The sequence below is a fragment of the Python bivittatus genome, unplaced genomic scaffold (genome assembly GCF_059951505.1).
Source record: "Python bivittatus isolate LINGU-HERP-01145 unplaced genomic scaffold, Pbiv_v1 ctg000310_np1212, whole genome shotgun sequence".
NCBI classification, from domain to species: domain Eukaryota; kingdom Metazoa; phylum Chordata; class Lepidosauria; order Squamata; family Pythonidae; genus Python; species Python bivittatus.
The window spans coordinates 13,662,185-13,682,670 of NW_028277054.1; the positions used below are offsets into that span (position 1 = coordinate 13,662,185).

Genomic DNA, 20,486 nt, shown 5'->3' on the forward strand with positions numbered 1-20,486 from the left:
AAAGTAAAAAGCCTGGCTCAGTATTGTTGCTCTTATAGCCAGTTTCTCTACCTTAGTGTTTCTCACCCTTGGCAACTTTCAGATACGTGGACTTCAACTCCCAGAATTGCTTTGCTGGCTGGGGAATTCTGGGAGTTGAAGTCCACGTATCTGAAAGTTGCCAATACTTCAGTTTACTTTCAGCTTTGCTGGCTGGGGAATTCTGGGAGTTGAAGTCCACGTATCTGAAAGTTGCCAATACTTCAGTTTACTTTCAGCTTTGCTGGCTGGGGAATTCTGGGAGTTGAAGTCCACGTATCTGAAAGTTGGCAATACTTCAGTTTACATGCAGCAACACTTCCAAAGACTCCGACTGGCTTACAGTTAACAACATAAAATTAAAGCAAGGAAAACCAGCAACCTAACTACAAACAAAATTAGTCCCTGGCATTGCAGTATAATAATCCTTTAGCCATGATTGGTGTGGCAAACTAGCGACAAACCTCTTCCTTTGCGACTTGCAAAGAGAGGCACCCCCCACTTCCACAGGTCATTCCTTCTTTCTGCTCTTGCTGCTCTTCCCCTTGGCCACCCCTAGAGGGTGCCTGGCGAACAGCAAAACGACCGGCTCCTATTACTTGGCCACATCGCAGCACCTCCCACCCTGCAGGGGGCGCCCGTCGCTCGCTCATGCAGTGATCGCTTCCTGAGGTAAGTACACTCGCAGCTTCCACATGACGCCTGCTGCTTCCAATCTGGTTAAACTCCGCTTACCATCGAGGCGGCCCGGGATAGAGCGCCGGCCTCCTGCTCCCCGCCAATCCCGGCTCGGCGTGGCTTCGTGCGTTTACCGTAGAAGTAAGAAAGGGTAGACAAGCGCTCTTTCGTGCATGGAGGTCATCTTCCTAACGAGTGGAGGCTGCCGATAGAAGACATCAAAGCGAAGTCCCAGGTGGATCCTGTGGAACTTTAGGATCCGCGGATTCTGCCTCGAAGATCCAAAAGGTCCTGACGGCGCTTCTCCGGGTGGCCGCGGAGCCCCGTCTCTCTCCTGCCAAGCTGCGGCCCGGTGCACTGAGCCGAGGAGTGGCGTGGAAGGCGGCTTCTCCCCCGCCAAAAGGGGCTGCGGCTCTTGCCGCCCTTCCCGGCTCTCTCCACGCCAGCCTTCTCGGGAAAGGGGGCGTTCTCTCCCACTGGGGAAAAAGCAACAACTTCAGGCTCAGAGACCCCTACCCAGTCTGAGCTCAGATGAGGGGCTCCCCAGTGAATTAGCAGCACCCAAATCTGGATTATTTCCCCGAGCCATGGGGGGGGGGGGAGTTTCCATTACAAATAAATACAACTTTTGTTACTTCTGGCAACCCTTTATGGACTTTCTGCTGACCCCAGGACTGAAAAGACGGTGCTTTATGGCTGTAAGGGATGGGATATGGGATGAAGAGACCATTGTTTGTAACAATGGGGGGGGGGTGAAGAGTCACTAAATTTGTTTATACCATAAAGGTTGGAAGTCACTTTATATGTTTCTTTTCTCTTTATTATGTACTTTTTTCTTTCTTTTCCCTTGCGCCTTTTATCCTTTCTTTCTCTTTACGTTTAGTTTGTATTTTACTATGGTAATCAGAATTCTTAATAAAATTATGTCAAGAACAAATAAATAAAATTTAAAAATATGTAACGTGGGGGTTGGATTTAGACTTAATGCAAAAACCTTGAATTTAGCAGTCTTTTGGAGTGAGCAGTTGGTATACGTTATATCTGCTTTTAATACTTCCACTTTTTAGATCTAGCCAAGACGTTCTAAATGTATGTCATGAAATGTGAAGTATGAATGTAGCAAGGATTTATCATACAAGCGTGTTTGCCACACAGTAAAAGTGGATTATCATTTTCTTTTAGGTGGAGAGCAAACACAGGTATAATAGCATGGATTCATCCCGGTCTTCTGTTCTTATTTCTTTCTGATGTCTGTTTTTTAGGAGAAAGAAACGTGCGGCATGGCAGAAAACCACAAACAGTCTTCACTAGCCTTTGGTCAGGTAGTAATTGGGCCTCCCGGCTCAGGAAAAACCACCTATTGTCTTGGCATGCAGGAATTCCTGTCTGCAATTGGGCGCAAGGTAGCTGTAGTGAACCTGGACCCAGCAAACGAAGGGATTCCATACCAGTGTGCTGTAGATGTCTCTGAACTGATCACCTTGGCTGATGTGATGGAGAATTTGAAACTTGGCCCCAATGGTGGCTTAATCTACTGCATGGAGTACCTAGAAGCAAATTTTGACTGGCTACAGGAGAAACTGGACCAACTGAAAGGACATTACTTCTTATTTGATTGCCCTGGACAAGTGGAACTCTGTACCCATCATAATTCATTGAGAAACATCTTTGCTCAACTTGCTAAGTGGAATTTCAGGGTATGTTTGGCCCAGAGAAAGTGAGAGTATTCCTGAAGGCCAAACCTCAACCTCATTCTGTCCCAATTCACAATCGCTGTGTGATAACAGTTGCCTTTTCAAACTAGTTTCAGGTGACAAGCTGTGAAGCAGTTGTAAAACATATTATGATACATCTTATATTTTTGCAATGTTTGGTAGAAGTTTCATGAGCTTGATATATTCAACTAGGACTGATCTGGACTGCAAAAATCCAGACAATCACTAGATGGCAGCAAAGAAAAAAAACCTTCAAGGCAGATGTGGTAGCCTGAATTTAACTGACAGTCTCTACACTAGCAGTGCTATTGATATGTTTATTTTAATGTGTTAATTAGTGGTATCACTAGAGTCCCGGGATCTTGGGGTTCTGTACCTTGGTTCCAAATATGCTTTCAATTTGAAAATCTTCCTTATGCTTTATTTACTGCCTACCTTGCATTAAAATGTTGTTAAAATGATATTGGAAATCTCTTCTAGTAGGAAATGTAGCAAAGAGTTTGTGGCTGTGGCTCTCTAGTTGTTGCTAAACCACAGTGTGACCAGTGTAGGGGAGTGCTTATAATTCAGGATAATCTGGAGGACTACAAGTTTCCAGTCCCACTCCTGACAGAGCCTCATTTACTGTATAGGTCACTTCTACATACTTCTTTTCTTCCTGGCGTTTTTCCTACAAGTGCAGGGTCTTCTTTTTTCAGATCAACCGAATGTTGATTCATTTGGTTGCGACAGGAATTGACCAACTGGCTTGTTGTCCAAGCCTGACATCATGGGCTCAGAGTGGCTGGCCCAAAGTCACCCAGCCAACTTCCATGCCTAAGGCGAGACTAGAACTCACAGTCTCCTGCTTTCTAGCCTGGAGCCTTCACCACTAGACTAAACTGGCTCTCAACTGTCTGCATATATTAAACTATTGGAATGCCTTGGCTCTGATAGCACTAATTTCTCATCTTCCCCTATCCTTTTGTTTGTTCTTTGTAGCTGGCTGCTGTTCATCTGGTAGATTCTCATTACTGCACAGACCCTGGCAAATTCATCTCTGTTCTCTGCACTTCCCTCGCCACGATGCTGCACGTAGAATTGCCCCATGTCAACATCCTCTCCAAAATGGACCTGATTGAGCAGTATGGGAAGTTAGGTGAGAGCAGATAGACCTTAGGGAACAGTGGGACTGATTAAGGTAACTTCTAAGGGCCCATTACACAGCAAATCAGAAGGTGTAGGTAATGACTTGGGTCTCCTGAGGGCAGCCATTGTTCATTTATAGTTGGGTGGTTGTTGGAGAAGTTTATCCAAGATTTTGTCAGTCAGAAGACTGCCTAGATAAACTACTACTCCAATCGAAGTCAAATCTTTTAGCAGAAGTATACTTATTTTGGAAGCAGGGCTAGCTGTTGCTGAGACTAATTGGAAACCATGCTCTGCTCATCATAAATAAACTGCCAAATTCTCTTTTAATTACAACAATTCAATCATTGGAGCATTTCCCATTCAGGAAAAAGATTGAATTTCTGCCCATCAAGTACACATGAAAAGAAACATTACAGCTTAGCTTGTTCCTTTCTCCATGAATTTACTGAAGATTTCTTTCCCCTTTCACTTGCCTTACAGCATTTAATCTAGATTATTACACAGAAGTTCTCGATCTGTCCTACTTAGTGGACCACTTGGCTTCAGATCCTTTCTTCAAGAATTACCAGCGCCTGAACAAGAAGCTTGTAGAAGTGATTGAAGACTACAGTTTGGTCTCTTTTCTTCCTCTCAATGTCCAGGTAAGCAAGCCAAGGAAAGGAACGAATGAAGCTTTGGCAGTACACATCGATTTCTCTCCACCATTTTACCTACACTTGAGCTGCATATTACTATGCTTGAGACCAGGGGTGGCACACATCTGTTAGTGCAGAAGGAAACTAATGAAATTAAGAGGTAAAACGTTAAGCATATGCAGATAACTAGTTCTGAAACTAACCAGTTGTGAGGATAGTATCTCTACCAAAACAGAGCTGAAAAGGCCTGTGCCCAGTGGGTGTGCAACTGACTAAATAAATACTGGTAGGGAACAGAATGTTTAAGGACAGGAGAACAGTTTGGGGTCAATAAAACAGTAATATAAACTCCTGGCTGATTATATGCTTATTCCAGCATTTAGTAACTATAACATCAGGGCAGTGCGATTGTGTGTACACTCTATTGCAGGGGTCCTCAAACTTTTTAAACAGGGAGCCAGTTCACGGTCCCTCAGAATGTTGGGGGGCCAGACTATAGTTTGAAAAAAACATGAGAGGAGGAGAGCCGCTGGACCTGGCATACCTGTCATGTAGAATAGTCCAGCTCTACGATCTCCCTCCTCGTGCATCGCCTCCAGCTCCCGACACAGCCCTGACCCTTCCGCTTCTGACAGACAGCAGCAGGGCCAATCAGGCGGGTGGACTGGATAAATGACCCTGGCGGGCCATATCCAGCCCGCGGGCCATAGTTTGAGAACCCCTGCTCTATTGCAATTTGTCCTTCCTAAAAAAAACCTTCAAATCTGAGTGTAAGGTTGCTCAGAGGATTTATTCCATTAAAAATGTGTAATCTGTTGCTGGGACTTGTCAGTCATTAATCAGGCCAGTGAGTAACAGGATGAAATGTGGCAGAGAAATCAAGTTGGGCATGCCATGTGTCTTTTTTTTTTAAATAGTTTTATTGAAGATTACATGTACAGAGAAAACTGATACAAACTATGAAAAATAAAAAGGTAAAAAGAAAAAAGAAAAAATGTAAAGAAAAAAATTTAAAAAAGAGAAAGAAAAAAATGTAACTTCCCCCTTTGTTCCAGCAAGTATAAGCAACTGTAACAATTTATTACCATCTCTTAAAATACAATAGTCTCTTCATCCTCCTTTTTCTGTAAGCAAATCTTTAAAACCTTATCATCCATCCTAATCAGCAAAAGTCCCTTAAGGGTTATCAGAATAACAACCTATTATAAACTTGATCTAATAATCCCACTTGAATTCCTTCCTTTTACATTTACATCTAATTTTCTATCATTAAACAAATCCCCCAAACCTCATCATTCAAATCTAGTCAGTAAAAATCTAATAAAAGGTACCAGAGATAACATAACTATTTTAACCTTAATCAGATAAATTTAAAATACAGCAGATGAACTCTTTCCCATAGGAAAGCAGAAACAGAAGTTTAAAATAACATCATCTAGTCCTGGCCGAAGAAAATCCATTAAAAATTTCCAGAAATAGCAACCCATCTATTTTTTTTTTAATAAAATTTTTTATTCTTTACAACAAACACAAAACATACATAAACAAACAAGAACATACAAAGGCATAAAAAAAAACATCTTCCATTTTATACCGTGTGTCAACCAGTTACCAAATCGTTGGTGCCCCTTTCATAATCTTCACTCATTTATATAAATTCTCATACCATCTATTCAAAATATACTTGTATACTTATCAATTATCAATTATTAATCATTTGTAGCTAGTCTATAAAATCATTTATTACAAGAAATTTTAGCTTTCATTATAGGATTAGTAATACATTTTTATCCATCGATTATATATGTATATATATATAGTAATTAATATCAAATTTCTATTATAAAATTTCCTAATCCATTACATTACTATATTTTCTCATCCAACCATTAATAAAACAAATCCCGTGTCATATAAAATTGCTTATCTTCTTACTCTAATTTCAAATATCAATTTAACTCATCTCTGCACATTCCATAATTTTCAATAACTTCCTCCTGCATAGGTACTTTTTCATTCTTCCAATTCTTAAAAGTTACAGTTCTAACCACTATCAAAACATACTTAATTCTTCACTACATGTTTCAACAAAAATATCTCTAGTTTAAAATCTATATGTTACTTTGTCCAACCATGTATGAATTTTAGTCTGATATCTTAAAACATTTACAATCAAGTACAATTCTTTACTATATATCTCAGTTTTATACCTTATTCAAACGCTTGCATAGTTTTAAGTTCACCCTTTTCATTCAATATCCCAAAATATCTAGCTGTTTATTCCTTTTTCTATATTATTGGATAAGAGAAAGCAATAATAAATGTCCTTTCAAACATTCTGCTTTTTGAAGCTTCTGTCAGTTCCATCATTGTTATATTCCCCTCGTTTTTTCTTTAGGCATCTGGAGTAGTTTCTTTCAATATTGTTTTACTTCTTTTTAAGTATTCTCTTAGTACGATTTTCCATTATAATCTTGTATAATCTTTTTCTCACCCTCAGTACCAAGAACAAGTCTGTCCCTCTTCATTTATCAATTGATTAACCCTTTTTGGTTCTCAGTTTATAAGCCTCAAAATAGTTCTGTTTAGTGTTTCTGATTTCTTGTGCTATTTCTTCCTTTTCCATTGATACCGTTTTATGTTTAATTAAGTCCATTTTAGCTTTGATATCTTTTTTTTTTTTCTTGCGGGAATTCCTGCAGCTCTTCTTCCAGTTTTTTATAGTCATCCTCGATAGTTTAAAAATCTTTTTCTGCATTGTGTTTCTCGTATAGTCTATTATCAAACCCCTTGTATAGACCTTCATTAAGTCAAAGGATTCTTTATCTTTGTTCTTGCCAAGAGAAAGAAAAAAAAAAAGAGCAAAAGAAAAAAAAAAAAGAAGAGGAGGGGAAAGGCTAGGTCTCTTTAAAAGTCCAACTGGGGGGGGGAATAGAGAGCAAAGCAAAGCTTCTACCAGAAAGAAGAGCTACTGCCACTAAACAAGGCTCTTGTGACTAACTCAAACTTTCCATCTTGAATATTTTCAAAATCGCTTTCAACTCCGCTTTCTTATTTATAGTTATTCGATGGCACCTGTATAAACATGCACATCCCACTATCTTTTTAGAAAGCCCAAGGTCCTTGAGCATACGTCACAATGAAAAAAAAAACACTATATCAAGCCTCTAGATGGCAGTGCAACTTTCTTTCATTTACTTTCTCTTAACTCCACTTTCCCCATTTCCAAATCAAAAAATATAGGTTTCTTATAACAATAAAAAAATCTTAATCAAAAAAGAAGCTTGAGATAAAAGATTATTAAGTATTGAAAAGAAAAAGCCAGTCCAGTTAAAAATATATTTTTTTTAAAAGAAAAACATCTTGCCAATTCCACTAAAAAGGGAAAGTTAAAAAACAAAGATTTTTTTCCCCTTTTTTTTTATAAGGCTCAATCTCGCCGCTTAATCCACTTTTCTTCACTTTTAAAAATCTCTTTAAGTTACTTAAGGTGTTCTCTAAGAATAGTTGAGTAGTAAAGGTCCATCTCACCTGGTTGACACCCCTCTCTTTCTTCTTCCTTTGGAGCTGTCCCGGCTTTCGCAGTCATTAAATGGCTGCCTCTCCTCCGCCAGCTTCAAGAGCTTCTCCTGGGATCAATCTGGGACTTGCGGTGTCCCTGAGATCCGCAGGACGCGCCCTTTGCGATCACCGTCTCTATGGGACGGCTTAGGTCCATCGGGACCATCCGGGGGGGAGATATCGGCTGCGATCCTGGGAGCCCAGGATCCCCCGCCGTATCGCTGCAACGCCAGCTCCGCCCTCCCGCAACCCATCTATTTTAACCTTGGTCAAATAAACCAACTTTATATTCCTTCCCCTTGCTCCCAACAATCTTAATCTTTAGTCCCTTCAAATAGTGTCCAAACAGTTTCTTTTCATTTTCTCTTTGTCTTGTCTCACAAAATCACTGACAACCTTAACAAATCCCTTTTGTAAATCCAATATAGAAAGGTTCTCCAAGTCATTCTTCTGATCTATTATTTGTTTGTCCTTTTTAGTTATTAGAACATCAGCCGGTTTCATTTGTATATTCAATATTTTGTTTTTTTCCATATCCTTCTTGTAGCTTGTCATTTTTAAGTCCACATTTGAAACAATTTCAGTCTTGTCCAGTAAAATTTGTCCCTCTTCCATAGCATGAACTAGTCTATCAATAATGGCAGAAATCTTTAAAACTAACTTCTGAGTCCATTGTTCACAAATATATCTCAATAATCCATTATTTTATTTCCTTCTGGTACCCTCTAGTGTCCAGTCTTCAAAGTCTTCTTCCAAATGCAAAAACAAGAATAGTTTTCCATGGGAAGGATTCTTATAATTAATTTCCAAATTTTATTAAATCCATCTGGATTCCTAGTCTGTTTATAACTTTCTAAAATCAACACTCTAATCACCGTTTTGCTGTCAATTCTGAAAAAAATAATAATAAATCCTTAAATACGTAATTAAAGTGTCTTACATAGTGGATTGAAGAAAACTCATCCATAAAATGTAGTCCATAAAAACTTGCCATTCTGGAGGTTCTCAATATTGAAAAGCAATAAAAAATTAATTCCAAAGTCATTAAGAAATGAGGATCAGCTGAACTTTGAGTCCTTAAACCCTAACCCTAACCCAATATGACTATGACCTTAGATGTAATCCCTCGACTCCCAGATGCTCAACTCATCAGGAACTTCTGTTCCTGCAGTTTACTCACAAAGAGCAGCTGTCTGGAGTGTGGGTGGGCTCTCTCACTATCTTTCCTTTCTCCAGAGAGATTTCACTGGTCTGGATTCCACATCTGGCTGTGGATTTCAGCCATAATGTCCCCATTTTTGGGGGATGTCTTCAGTTCGCCATGTCCTCACCAGAAGTCCCAGGTGTGCCGTGTTTCTAATGGTTCCTCGTTTCAGGACAAGGAAAGCATGCGGTGTGTGATGCAGGCAGTGGACAAAGCCAATGGTTACTGTTTTGGGGACTCGGAACAAAGAAGCCTCAATGTCTTGATGTCTGCAGCGATGGGAGCTGATTTTCATTTTACATCGTATCCTTTTTGTTCTTCCTCCTCCCTCCTTCTTGGAAGATGCAGATTCTTTCTGTGCCTTAAGAACTGCAGAGCTTTGGGGAATCTGCTCATCATGATGTTGTCATTTAAAGGACATTTTAGACCAGTGATAGCAATGGAAGCTGTTCACCTGAAGATTCTTTAGTTTTAAACAAAACCTTCATGCGACTGATGTGTAATTCTGACTAACTGTAACTGTAGCCATATTTTTAGATTTGTTGGATAATGGAAATTAAGCTGCTGTTTTGCATTCAGTGATACACATAGAGTCAACGCATATTATGCTAGTCAAATACTCAGGAAGCCAAAAACGAGCAGAGGAGTCCTGACCCTGCAAGATCAGTCTCAGAGCCCATCATGGCCATAAAGTCTGGCTTCCTGGTAAGATCCTGCTTGCTTGATCAGAGATTTACAAAAAATGAGTCTGTACATGTCTCATTTCCAGTCATTTAGACTTTTTTTTTTTTGGTGCCTTCAAGTCATTGTTGACTCCTGGCAACTGCCTGGATGAGTCCCTGCAGTTTTCTTGGCAAGTTTTCGGATGTGGTTTGCCATTGCCTGCTTCCTAGGGCAGAGAGGGAGTGACTGGCCCAAGGTCACCCAGCTGGCTTTGTGCCTAAGATGGGACTAGAACCCACAGTCTCCCAGCTTCTAGCCTAGTGCCTTAACCCACTACACCAAACTGGCTCTCCCTTTAGTCATTAGCCAGTGCAAAAGCTTAAACCAGATGTATGAAAGACTGTATGGGTGGGGGGTGGCTTTTAGAAAAATCCATATAGGTGAGATTGTATTTAGCACACTTGGGTTAAAATCTGCAGACTGGTGCACAAATAGTATTGTTTTGTGTGCTGCACCTTGTGCAGCGTATCCAAATTGCCCCTGATTACTTCTGCCACTTTTCCTCCATGTGACACAAGCACTTTTTATCTCATCCACTGCTTTGGGTGGTTTATGCAGATGCTTATCCTGCCAGTCAACAGATGGAGATGATCAGCTTGGCTTTCTTTAATGCTTTTGTGCTCCCTTTCTCCTTAACTCTCACTCATCAGCACCCTGGCATTCCAGGAGAAGTATGTGCAGCCACAGGAGAAAACAGTGGAGCAGGAAACTTTGGACGTGGAACCTGCCAGTTACAGCAGTCTCTGAAGGAGGGCAGATCAAAAGGATTTTTCAGCAAGAGCAGCGGGAGTGCTCCCTGTGGGTTATTACCGGCCTTGATGCAGTCGTGAACCAAACACAGGCCACCACCCTTAGGTTCCTTCCAGTTGTCGGTTAATCAGGAGCCAGACGTTTCTGTTAGGAAAATTGTAGAGTTGGTGACTGAAGAGCAGTTGGCAAGGTGATAGGATTTGGCATCTGCTAGTTGTCAGAGATGACCATTCAGTGCTAGCAAAGTTGTTGCCATAGAGTTTGTCTCCTCCAGGGTATTATCCTGCTTTATTTTGCTGAGAAGTATCGAGAATTCTCTGTGTTGCCATTCCACTAATTGGTGCCTTCCAAATGATTGAGGGGAGGGGCTCTTGCCAATAATATGCTTTGACCATAGTCTCAAAGGCCATGGTTGGGGAAGGCTGTTCTGTCCTTCTTAAGAGTTTGGTTGTCTGTACCCCCAATCTCCTTTTGGCCGCTTTGAAATGTGATGCCAAGGAAAAACAGTGAAGCTGGATATTGTTGAGAAGAGTATCTTTTGAAGCTTTTCTGGTGCTGCCAAGGGTTTGGGATTTGCATTTAAAGACCCATGTACTGGAGAGAGGAATGCTAAATAAAGAGTTTTCATACTTTCTTTTTCCAACCTTAGTGCATTTGTGTGATACCTTGTACAGACGGACAAGCTTCTAATATTGGGACAGTGGGACTTCCCCCTCAGCAATATGTGGGGTAGAAGAGGTAAACAAAATAGGTAGATGTTTTAAGAACATAAAACAGCCAGACTGGATCAGGCCAAAGACTCATCAAAGGCCCATGGTTAGTGCAGTGTTTTTCAAGTTAATGCAGTATTAGTACAATACCCATAGTTACTGCAGTGTTTTTCAAACTTGGGCACTTTAAGAAGTGTAGACTTCAACTCCCAGAATTGCAGCTGGGTGTTGTCAGCATTAAAGTGGTGAACCACCAAAGCATAGTAAAAATATAAAAACCAAGAAAAATACAAAACTATCAGAAAAGAAGAGGCACAGTGGTGGCCACTAATTCCTCAAAGGCCCTCCCAAACACTTCCTCTTCAAAAGTTTCTCGAGGGCCAAGAACTGTCTGTGTTTCACAGACACATTTCTAGGTGGGTGACTTTTTTGACACCAACACACCTGGTAGACACCCTTGATGTTTCTTAAACCCCAAGAGAAGCCATGAGAGCCAGGGATTTTGACTGCTTAATTTTCTTTACTTCCAATTTTTTGGCATTTTCAAATGCATTTCTGAGCCCACCTATTATACCTGTACACTTTCATCTGATGTACATATTGACATGAAAGTGCACTTTTGGACAAGCAGGCTTAAGGTGGCCACTCCTGTTTTGAAAAGAAAGTATCATGGCAGAACGGGAGGCTGGTGATTTTTGTGGCTTTTTTCCTACTGAAAACTGTTCCCCACTCAATGCCATTTCCTCACCGTTGAACTCTTTACGGCAAATAACATCCGTGTGGACAAGACTGAGAATCCACAGGAACCACAAACTCAACCATATCTTTGTGCTCCCAAGGACTAGAAATCAAGTTTGTCCTTATGAAAAACAATTAAAAACCCAGATAATGACAAAGTATTTGGGGCAAAGAATGGTTTTTATTTACATTTATTTATTTATTTATTTATTTATTTATTTATTTATTTATTTATTTTTACTACAAGTAAGCCTAGAGTGGGATTTACTAGACTCTTTCACGTTACAAGGCAAATAAAATTTGGATCGGGTGCTCCCCAGATTCTGGTATGTCAGAAGCAACTTTCAAAAATGTATTTCTTCTTATTTATTTATTTCTGAGATTTCGAGGCTGCCCAACCCAAATGACTTTGGGTGGCTTACATCAAAAAAAAACTGAATGGAATTCTAAACATTCTAATTTTCGCAGGAAGAATGCTTTATTTTGAGACATGCTTCAAATATATAGCATGTAAAATGAACATTTTACATACTGTTGCCAGATTATCATAAAGAAATCTGAATTGTTTAACTACTGTTGAGGTTTCAATTACATTAATCAACTACTTAAAATAAATCCGTTAATTAAATGTTTCATATAGAAGGAACATCAATAGTTCTAAAAATGTTTTCTGCAATTCAGTGTTTTCCAGATAGGCTAGTCCCATTGGTTGAGGATGATGGGAGCTGTACTCCAACACATTAAAGGACACCAAGTTGGAGAAGGCTGGTATTCATACCATTTAATCATCAGTTTCTCTCACAATTATGAGCCTAACAATAGACAGGCTGGGGCCTCATATTGCACTAATTGTGGCATATTCAATGAAGCATGGTTATACCATGATCTAACACAAATGAACACAGTCATAGTGCAAGGGCCAAAAAGTGAAAATATGTAGTAGGTGGGATAGAATTACTATTAGCAGTACAGTGGAGGCACATGCCTCCCTCGCTCTACTTCACAATATTGATCCAGCTTTCCCCATTGCTCATAGCTACTGGTTTATCAAAAATTGATCATGCCTAGCCAAATGGTATATGGATAAATTAATAGTAAAGTCAAGTCTGGGATGAATATAATTGATTAACCTAAATCCTCGATCCTCTTTGAAATATCACAGACCAAGCAGTTTTGCTTATACCCTCCAAATCCTGTTTCCCCTATCCTTTGATAGTCCAGATCAGTGATTCTCAACCTTTTTGAAGCTGCCGCCCCACTAAGGAGCGGAAAATTTTTCAACGCCACCCTTTGTGAAAATCCTGTAATTTAGGGTATGGGGGGAGTTACTGAATTATAAAAGGCAAAAATTTTAAGTAATTTTTTTCAGTAGACTTACACACCAAATTTGTTCGATTTAACTCGATACTTTTGCCCTGGAAGGTAATTGCATTCCTTTTATTAAAATTAAAATGACTAATGCAAAAAAAAATGCTTAAATGCTCTTTTATGTAAATACGTTTATTTCAAAATGCTGTAAATACGTTTATTTATTTTTTTGATGCTCTTTTTAAATTTTTTTTAAATTTTTTTTATTTTTAAAATTTTTTTTGCAAATGCTTTTTTAATGTTTAAAAATTCTTTATTCTTAATTAGATAATTAAAAAAAACAGCAAAAAAATACGCTAAAAGAGTAATATCAATGAAACATGCTTGATTATGTCAGTGGGATGGTTGTGCTTGATGGTTCAGAGCCATTTTCTGAACGTTCGGTTCAATATTGTTAGAGAGATGAAGGCGCAAGTCCCCTCTTTCCACGATTTGGAGTCGACTTCTCTTTTTTGTAATTAGATCAGTCACAGCACTGAATCCTCGCTCGACAAGGTAGGAGGAAGGGAAGGCAATTAAAAATTTTTTGATGATAGTCCACAGTCCTGGGTAGAGGCGATTGATGTTACTTTGAAGCCAAAATTCTGTGAGACGATCACCATTCTGGAAGCTGGCTTTCAAAGTTTCATTAGTTGAAAGTTCGGCCAATTCCTCCTGAATCTGAACCTCTGCTGTCTCAATATTCATAAAAGGGTTCATGACCCATTGAGGGACTTCCAGGGACAAAATATTCTCAAAACGCTCAGAAAAGTCCTTGTGCAAAGACTCAAGGTGTTGACAGTAAACTTGTGTTTCATCGAAGGGGATTTCACTGCTCTTATGCAGATCCGGCAAGATTGGAAACTGGCTGAACTCGTTGCGACCAAAATTCTGCTTCCACAAAGTGAGTTTTTTTAGGAAGGCAGAAATAACAGATTTTGTTGTGATCAAATTGAGCTCTTCGCCTTGAAGCTGCAAATTAATTCCATTGAATTTTGCGAATAAATCGGTCATGTAAGCAATATCAATCTTAAATTGTAGCAATCTGTCTCTCAGAGCTACATCTTCCTCTTCGAGGAACTCAAGTACAGAGTCGAAAAGATTCCAGAACCTATTGAGGCAGGCGCCTTTGGAAAGCCAGCGAACCTTGGTGTGTAGAAGCAAGCGATTGAATTCTTCATCGTTGTCCTTACACAGCTGCCCGAATAATCGATCGTTGAGAGCATTACTGCGAATTTTGTTCACAGCAGAGATGACATATTGTAATGACTGATGCAAACGGTCACTGAAGTTTTTTGCAACTAAATGCTGCCTATGAATCACACAGTGAACAGCTAAAATACCTGGTACCTCTTTCTTCAAAAGGGCGATGAACCCACGATGACGACCCACCATTGCAGGAGGAATATTTTTCTCTTTAAAATAATCTTTGACAGTATTAAAAATAGATTCACCTTTAGTATCTGCAATCAAGCTTCTTGCAAAAAGCATCTCTTGAATAATTTTTCCTTCCTTCACAAACCGGACGTACGCTAACAGTAAAGCCTCATTAGTACTTGGCAAGGTTGATTCATCAACCTGAAGAGAAAATTCGGTGGGTATCAAAAGTTTGCATAAGGAAGCTTCAACATCTTCAGCCATCTCATCAATTCGTCGTAGCACTGTATCATTGCTTAATGGGACATTTTTTATAACATTGGATGCGGCTGGATGGTGTAAAACTGTTTCTAAAACTTCCTTGACAGCCGGCAGTATCAACTCTTCGCCGATGGTATGAGCTTTCCCCGATTTAGCAATTAATTTTGATATATTATAAGAGGGTATCAAACCATCATCGCATTTTTTTGATGAGGTTGCTAGTAAGCCTGAGACAGACGGTGCCTTCAGAAACTTGTCCCTGATGATTCACGACCACGATAAAGAACTAATAAGCGCACTTACCTAGCCGACTGGCCAAATAAACAATGAAAGTAAATCGAAACTGAAGGGAAAAAACAGAAATGAAACAAACGAAAAGCAACTCAAGAAACACGGGTCAAATCAAACATTCATATTGAAAGGACGCTCAACGCACGCACTGCGATTAATCGCACGGGAAAACAGCTGAAAACATCCTACCTAGAATACAAATTCATCTCACCATTCTTAGAAGTGCGTGAGGGCAGCTGTCGCGTAAGTTCATTTTATTGCTGGTACAAATGGTGTAAACCAGTTAATCGATTTAATAAATTTTTTGGGGAGTTTTAAAATTAAGTTCGAATGCCAAAACATGCTCATCGCCCCTCTACCGCCCAAAACATGCCCACCGCCCCCCTACCGCCCAAAACAAGTTCACCGCCCCTCAGCAAACTCCCACCGCCCCCCGGGGGGCGCTATCGCCCCCGTTGAGAACCAATGCTCCAGATGGTTTATTGGGGAAGCCCATTTCACAATAAACCTTACTTTTCCTCACCCCTGGTTTATTGATTATCCCACAATGGCTGGGTCCCGTTTTTACAATAAACCTTACTTTTGCTCAACCCAAAATAAACCTTACTTTTGCTCAAGCCTGGTTTATTGGGTATGCCACAATGGCTGGGGTCCCATCTCACAATAAACCTTACATTCGCTCAAACATGGTTTATTGGGTGTGCAACAATGGCTGGGGTCCCATCTCACAATAAACGTTACTTTTCCTCAAACATGGTTTATTGGGCAAACCCATCTCACAATAAACCTTACTTTTGCTCAAACCTGGTTTATTGGGTATGCCACAATTGCTGGGTTCCCATCTCACAATAAACCTTACTTTTGCTCAACCCACAATAAACCTTACTGTTGCTCAAGCCTGGTTTATTGGGTATGCCACAATGGCTGGGGTCCCAATTCACAATAAACCTCACTTTTGCTCAAGCCTGGTTTATTGGGTATACCAGAATGGCTGGGGTCCCATCCCACAATAAAGCTTACTTTTGCTCAACCCTGCTTTATTGTGTATGCCACAATGGCTGGGGTCCAAATTCACAATAAACGTTACTTTTGGACAAACCTGGTTTATTAGGTATGGCACACTGGCTGGGGTCCCATGTCACAATAAACCTTACTATTGCTCAGCCCTGGTTTATTGGATATGCCAGAATGGCTCGGGTCCCATCTGACAATAGACCTTACTTTTCCTCAAACATGGTTTATTGGGTAAGCACAACTCACAATAAACCTTACTTTTGCTCAAACCTGGTTTATTGGGTATCCCACAATGGCTGGGGTCCCATCTCACAATAAACCTTATTTTCCTCAAAGATGGTTTATTGGGTATCCCCATCTCACAATAAACCTTACTTTTCCTCAATCCTGGTTTATTGGGTATGCTGGGGTCTCAATTCACTATAAACTTTACTTTTGCTCAAGCCTGGTTTATTGGTATGCCAGAATGGCTGGGTTCCGATCGCACAATAAAGTTTACTTTTGCTCAACCCTCGTTTATTGGGTATGCCACAATGGCTGGGATCCAAATTCAGAATAAACCTTACTTTTGCTCAAACCTGGTTTATTAGGTATGGCAAAATGGCTGGGGCCCAACCTCACAATAAACCTTACATTTGCTCAATCCTGGTTTCTTGGGTATGCCAGAATGGCTGGGGTCCCATCTTACAATAAACCTTACTTTTGCTAAAGTCTGGTTTATTGGGTATGCCTATCTCACAATAAACCTTACATTTGATCAAGCCTGATTTATTGGGTATGCCACAATGACTGTGGTCCCATCTCACAATAAACCTTACTTTGGTTGAAACCTGGTTTATTGGGTTTGCCATAATGGCTGGGGTCCCAATTCACAATAAAGGTTACTTTTGCTCAGCCCTGGTTTATTGGGTATGCCACAATGGCTGGGGTTTTACAATAAACGTTACTTTTCCTCAACCCAAAATAAACCTTACTTTTGCTCACAATAAACCTTACTTTTGCTCAATCCTGGTTTATTGGGTATGTGAGAATGGCTGGGGTCCCATCTGACAATAAACCTTACTTTTCCTCAAACATGGTTTATTGGGTAAGGCCATCTCACAATAAACCTTACTTTCGCTCAAACCTGGTTTATTGGGTATGCCGCAATGGCTGGGGTCCCATCTCATAATAAACCTTACTTTTGCTCAACCCTGGTTTATTGGGTATGCCACAATGGCTGGAGTCCCAATTCACAATAAAGCTTACTTTTGCTCAACCCTGGTTTATTGGGTATGCCAGAATGGCTGGAGTCCAATCTCACAATAAACGTTACTTTTTCTCATCCCTGGTTTATTGGGTATGCCACAATGGCTCGGTCCCCTTTTCACAATAAACCTTACTTTTCCTCAACCCAAAATAAACCTTACTTTTGCTCACAATAAACCTTACTTTTACTCCATCCTGGTTCATTGGGTATGCCAGAATGGATGGGGTCCCATCTCACAATAAACCTTACTTTTGCCCAAGCCTGGTTTATTGGGTATGCCACAATGGCTGGGTCCCTTTTTACAATAAACGTTACTTTTCCTCAACCCAAAATAAACTTTACTTTTGCTCACAGTAATGTCCCATCTGACAATAAACCTTACTTTTCCTCAAACATGGTTTATTGGGTAAGCACATCCCACAATAAAGCTTACTTTTGCTCAAACCTGGTTCATTGGGTATGCCACTGTGAGACTAGGCTGAAGCTTCCATAACCTAAAGATGAAGCAGGCACAGAAGCAGAGAGGACAAAAGCCAGGAATTTTAATCTATGAGATCCCATCAGGGAGGTAGATAAGAGGGAAGCAAGTCGTTAAGGAAAAACCAAAGGACCTGAACCAGAAAGAGGAGGTTGGGCCTGAGCACATGGAGGCCCTCACCCCAATCCCATTCTTGTACTTTTGGGGATAAAAGGGGTCCCAAAGCCCCCCCACTCGGAGTCCTCTGGTCTGAGTCGTCTTGGTCATCTGAGTCCTCCAGACTTGGCGGCTTCCGTCCCTCTGGCTAGTGCCTGGCAGCCTAGTTGGGAAGGATGTGGGTAAGTGTGGGTAAGTGTGTGTTTATGTATGAGAAAGAGCAAATGTACCTTGCAACCAGTAAAGTTTTGCTGTTACTTTAAATTCACTGGGTCTCCGTGTATTACAAAGAACCTCTTGTGCCTCAGTGTTCGGTTGGAAGTGATTTGTGTGTAACCCTAATTATTTCCAGGCTGTTGACCAGGGCTGTGTGTCTGTCTGCTCCAGCCGCACCTATCTGAAAAACCCAGGTAGAAAGCAAGGGGGGCTGACAAGATCCGCGTGCCTCAACAGGCTGTGAGTGTGTGAGTGAGTGACCATAAGCCGAACCTGGGAGCAGCGTGTGTAACATTCTTATTGGTGTCAGAAGTGGGATACACGGTTTGGACCCTTTGAATTTATTATTTGAGGGATTAGTTATGCCTTTGTGGAAATTTGGAGATGCCCAACAAAAGGGTGCTTTGTCACTGCCTGCCTCCCAGGCGACAGCTCCACTGGAGAATCCTGAGGAGGGGGAAATGGGCTTGGTATATTGTGAGGTGATGGAGAAACTTGTTAAGAAGTTGGGATTGCCTCTTGGTGACTTGCAGAAGAAAATGAAGTCAGTGTATTCAGGGAGGGATGTTAGGATAGAATTTGGAAAGCTGTACAAATTAAGAGGAGGGAAGAAACAGAAAGATTTACCTGGAATGTTGGCAGTAATATTGGGAGTTGGCTTGTCCCAGATGGACCAGCTCCTCACACAGTTGAGGTCAGAGAACTGCTGTTTAAAAGGAGACTTGGAACAACTCAAAAATACCCACCATGTTTTGCAGGCTGATTACCAGCTGCAGAAGAGCCAAATGGTGGAACTAAGAGAGACCTTGGCTCAACTGAAGGATAGTGTAGAAAGGGAAGAGGAATGGCAACAAAAGCATGCTGCGCAAGAACTAAAAATTGAAGCTTTAAAGGACCTTGTGCAGACCTCTGCTAAGAATAAGGGCAGAGCATGTGGAGAATGTGGTAAGGTAGAGGAACTATGCAGACAAATAAGGCAGCAATCATACCAAATTGCCTGCTTAACAGGCTCAGACCTAGATGAAACCCCAGACTTTCCCTTTGATGGGAAGGAGCCTTTTGAGGAATTAAGCCACAGCCTCCCAGAGGCTTCAATAGCAGTAGTGGAAACCCGAGCACAAACAAGGCGCAGAAATGCCCAAAACCAGCAATGGGAAGAGTGGGAACAAGTAGTCACTCATACCCCTTTATCGGGAGGAGAGCTGAAACAGATTGTTACAGATCTGGGGGCCTTGAGCCCTGACCCTCTCAAATGGACCTGGAGGCTGCATCAACTCAGCCTCCAGTACAATTTGTCTGACCAAGAGATTGAGCGGGTCATACTAACATACCCTGAAGTTCGCACCAAGTGGCACACATACCGGCGACATCCTAATCCCCCCAATCCCGGTGACCTCCTTAGCGTCTTACAGGGGCTCCAAAACATGGTGCAGGACTTAATGACTGGTACCCAATTACGGCTTAAAGCCATTGGGGATCGGCAGGGGAAAGAGGACCCTTTAGAATTTTGCCATCGGTATTTATGGTATCAATTCATAGCCAGAACAGAGCCACCTAATAACGGGGATGAAGGGCGAACGATGGGTGACATCATGCAGCGCCCTTGGAGCAATCAGTCTTTAAAAGGAGTGCTGGGTGGGCTGCAGCGGCCCGAGTGAGCTTGGATCGGGCGAGTGGATGCAGCTTACCCATTAGACTTGGCCACCTTGGAAACAGATCTGCGAGAAGCAAGGAAAGCTGTTGGAAATGTTGGAGAGTAAAGTAAAGACTGTGGGGGAGGTGCGAATAATAAGAGATAGGTGGGAAAGAAGTGGGGGAGACAGCAGGAATAGGAATTTGTGGAGTAATCAGGGGCAGAGAGTAGGGAATGGAGAGGAGCGTGTGCAAGTGTGGCGAAAGCTGAAAGACTTAGGAGAAAACATGGAGAGATGGGATGGGGCTCCTACTAGAAGCTTGAAGGAGAGGGTGGAGCAGTTACAGAGAAATCAGGGAGGAAAGCATGGATCAGAAGAGGAAGATGAAGGGAAAGTGAAGGAGAAAGAGCAGCCTTTTTCCCTGCTCCGGCAGGAACTGAAACAATTAACAGAAGCTTTAAGGAAAGTTTCAGTCCTAGCTGTAAAGGGAAAAGAGGAAACTGTGATCTCAGACCCCTCCTTAGTAAACTTCTAGGGCTGCCCCGCTGCTGTGGTAGGTAAACATGTGGGTCTTGACTGGCAGTATCGGGGAAAGATTTT

The 20,486-nt window shown here is 41.2% G+C and overlaps 1 protein-coding gene across 2 annotated transcripts; it reads left to right on the forward strand.

The window, feature by feature from the left end:
* The first annotated feature begins 804 nt into the window (after nt 1-804).
* GPN2 (GPN-loop GTPase 2) lies at nt 805-11,047 on the forward strand. 2 transcript variants are annotated; one of them, XM_088140159.1, is made up of 6 exons: nt 805-1,394; nt 1,959-2,393; nt 3,393-3,549; nt 4,023-4,183; nt 9,115-9,245; nt 10,316-11,047. In XM_088140159.1, exons 1-6 carry the CDS (start codon nt 1,284-1,286, stop codon nt 10,410-10,412), a joined length of 1,092 nt encoding a protein of 363 aa, XP_087996285.1. In that variant the 5' UTR covers nt 805-1,283; the 3' UTR covers nt 10,413-11,047. The 2 variants fall into 2 exon arrangements, with proteins under 2 accessions (XP_087996285.1, XP_087996286.1); XM_088140160.1 differs by having other exon boundaries at nt 808-984.
* The last annotated feature ends 9,439 nt before the right edge of the window (nt 11,048-20,486 follow it).

Excerpts from the sequence above, each read along its gene's own strand:
- GPN2 (XM_088140159.1), top strand. The coding sequence starts at position 1,284 with ATGGGGGGGGGGGGAGTTTCCATTACAAATAAATACAACTTTTGTTAC. Across the intron at positions 3,550-4,022 it reads TGAGCAGTATGGGAAGTTAG|CATTTAATCTAGATTATTAC; the intron begins GTGAGAGCAGAT and ends CTTGCCTTACAG. Across the intron at positions 4,184-9,114 it reads TTCTTCCTCTCAATGTCCAG|GACAAGGAAAGCATGCGGTG; the intron begins GTAAGCAAGCCA and ends TCCTCGTTTCAG.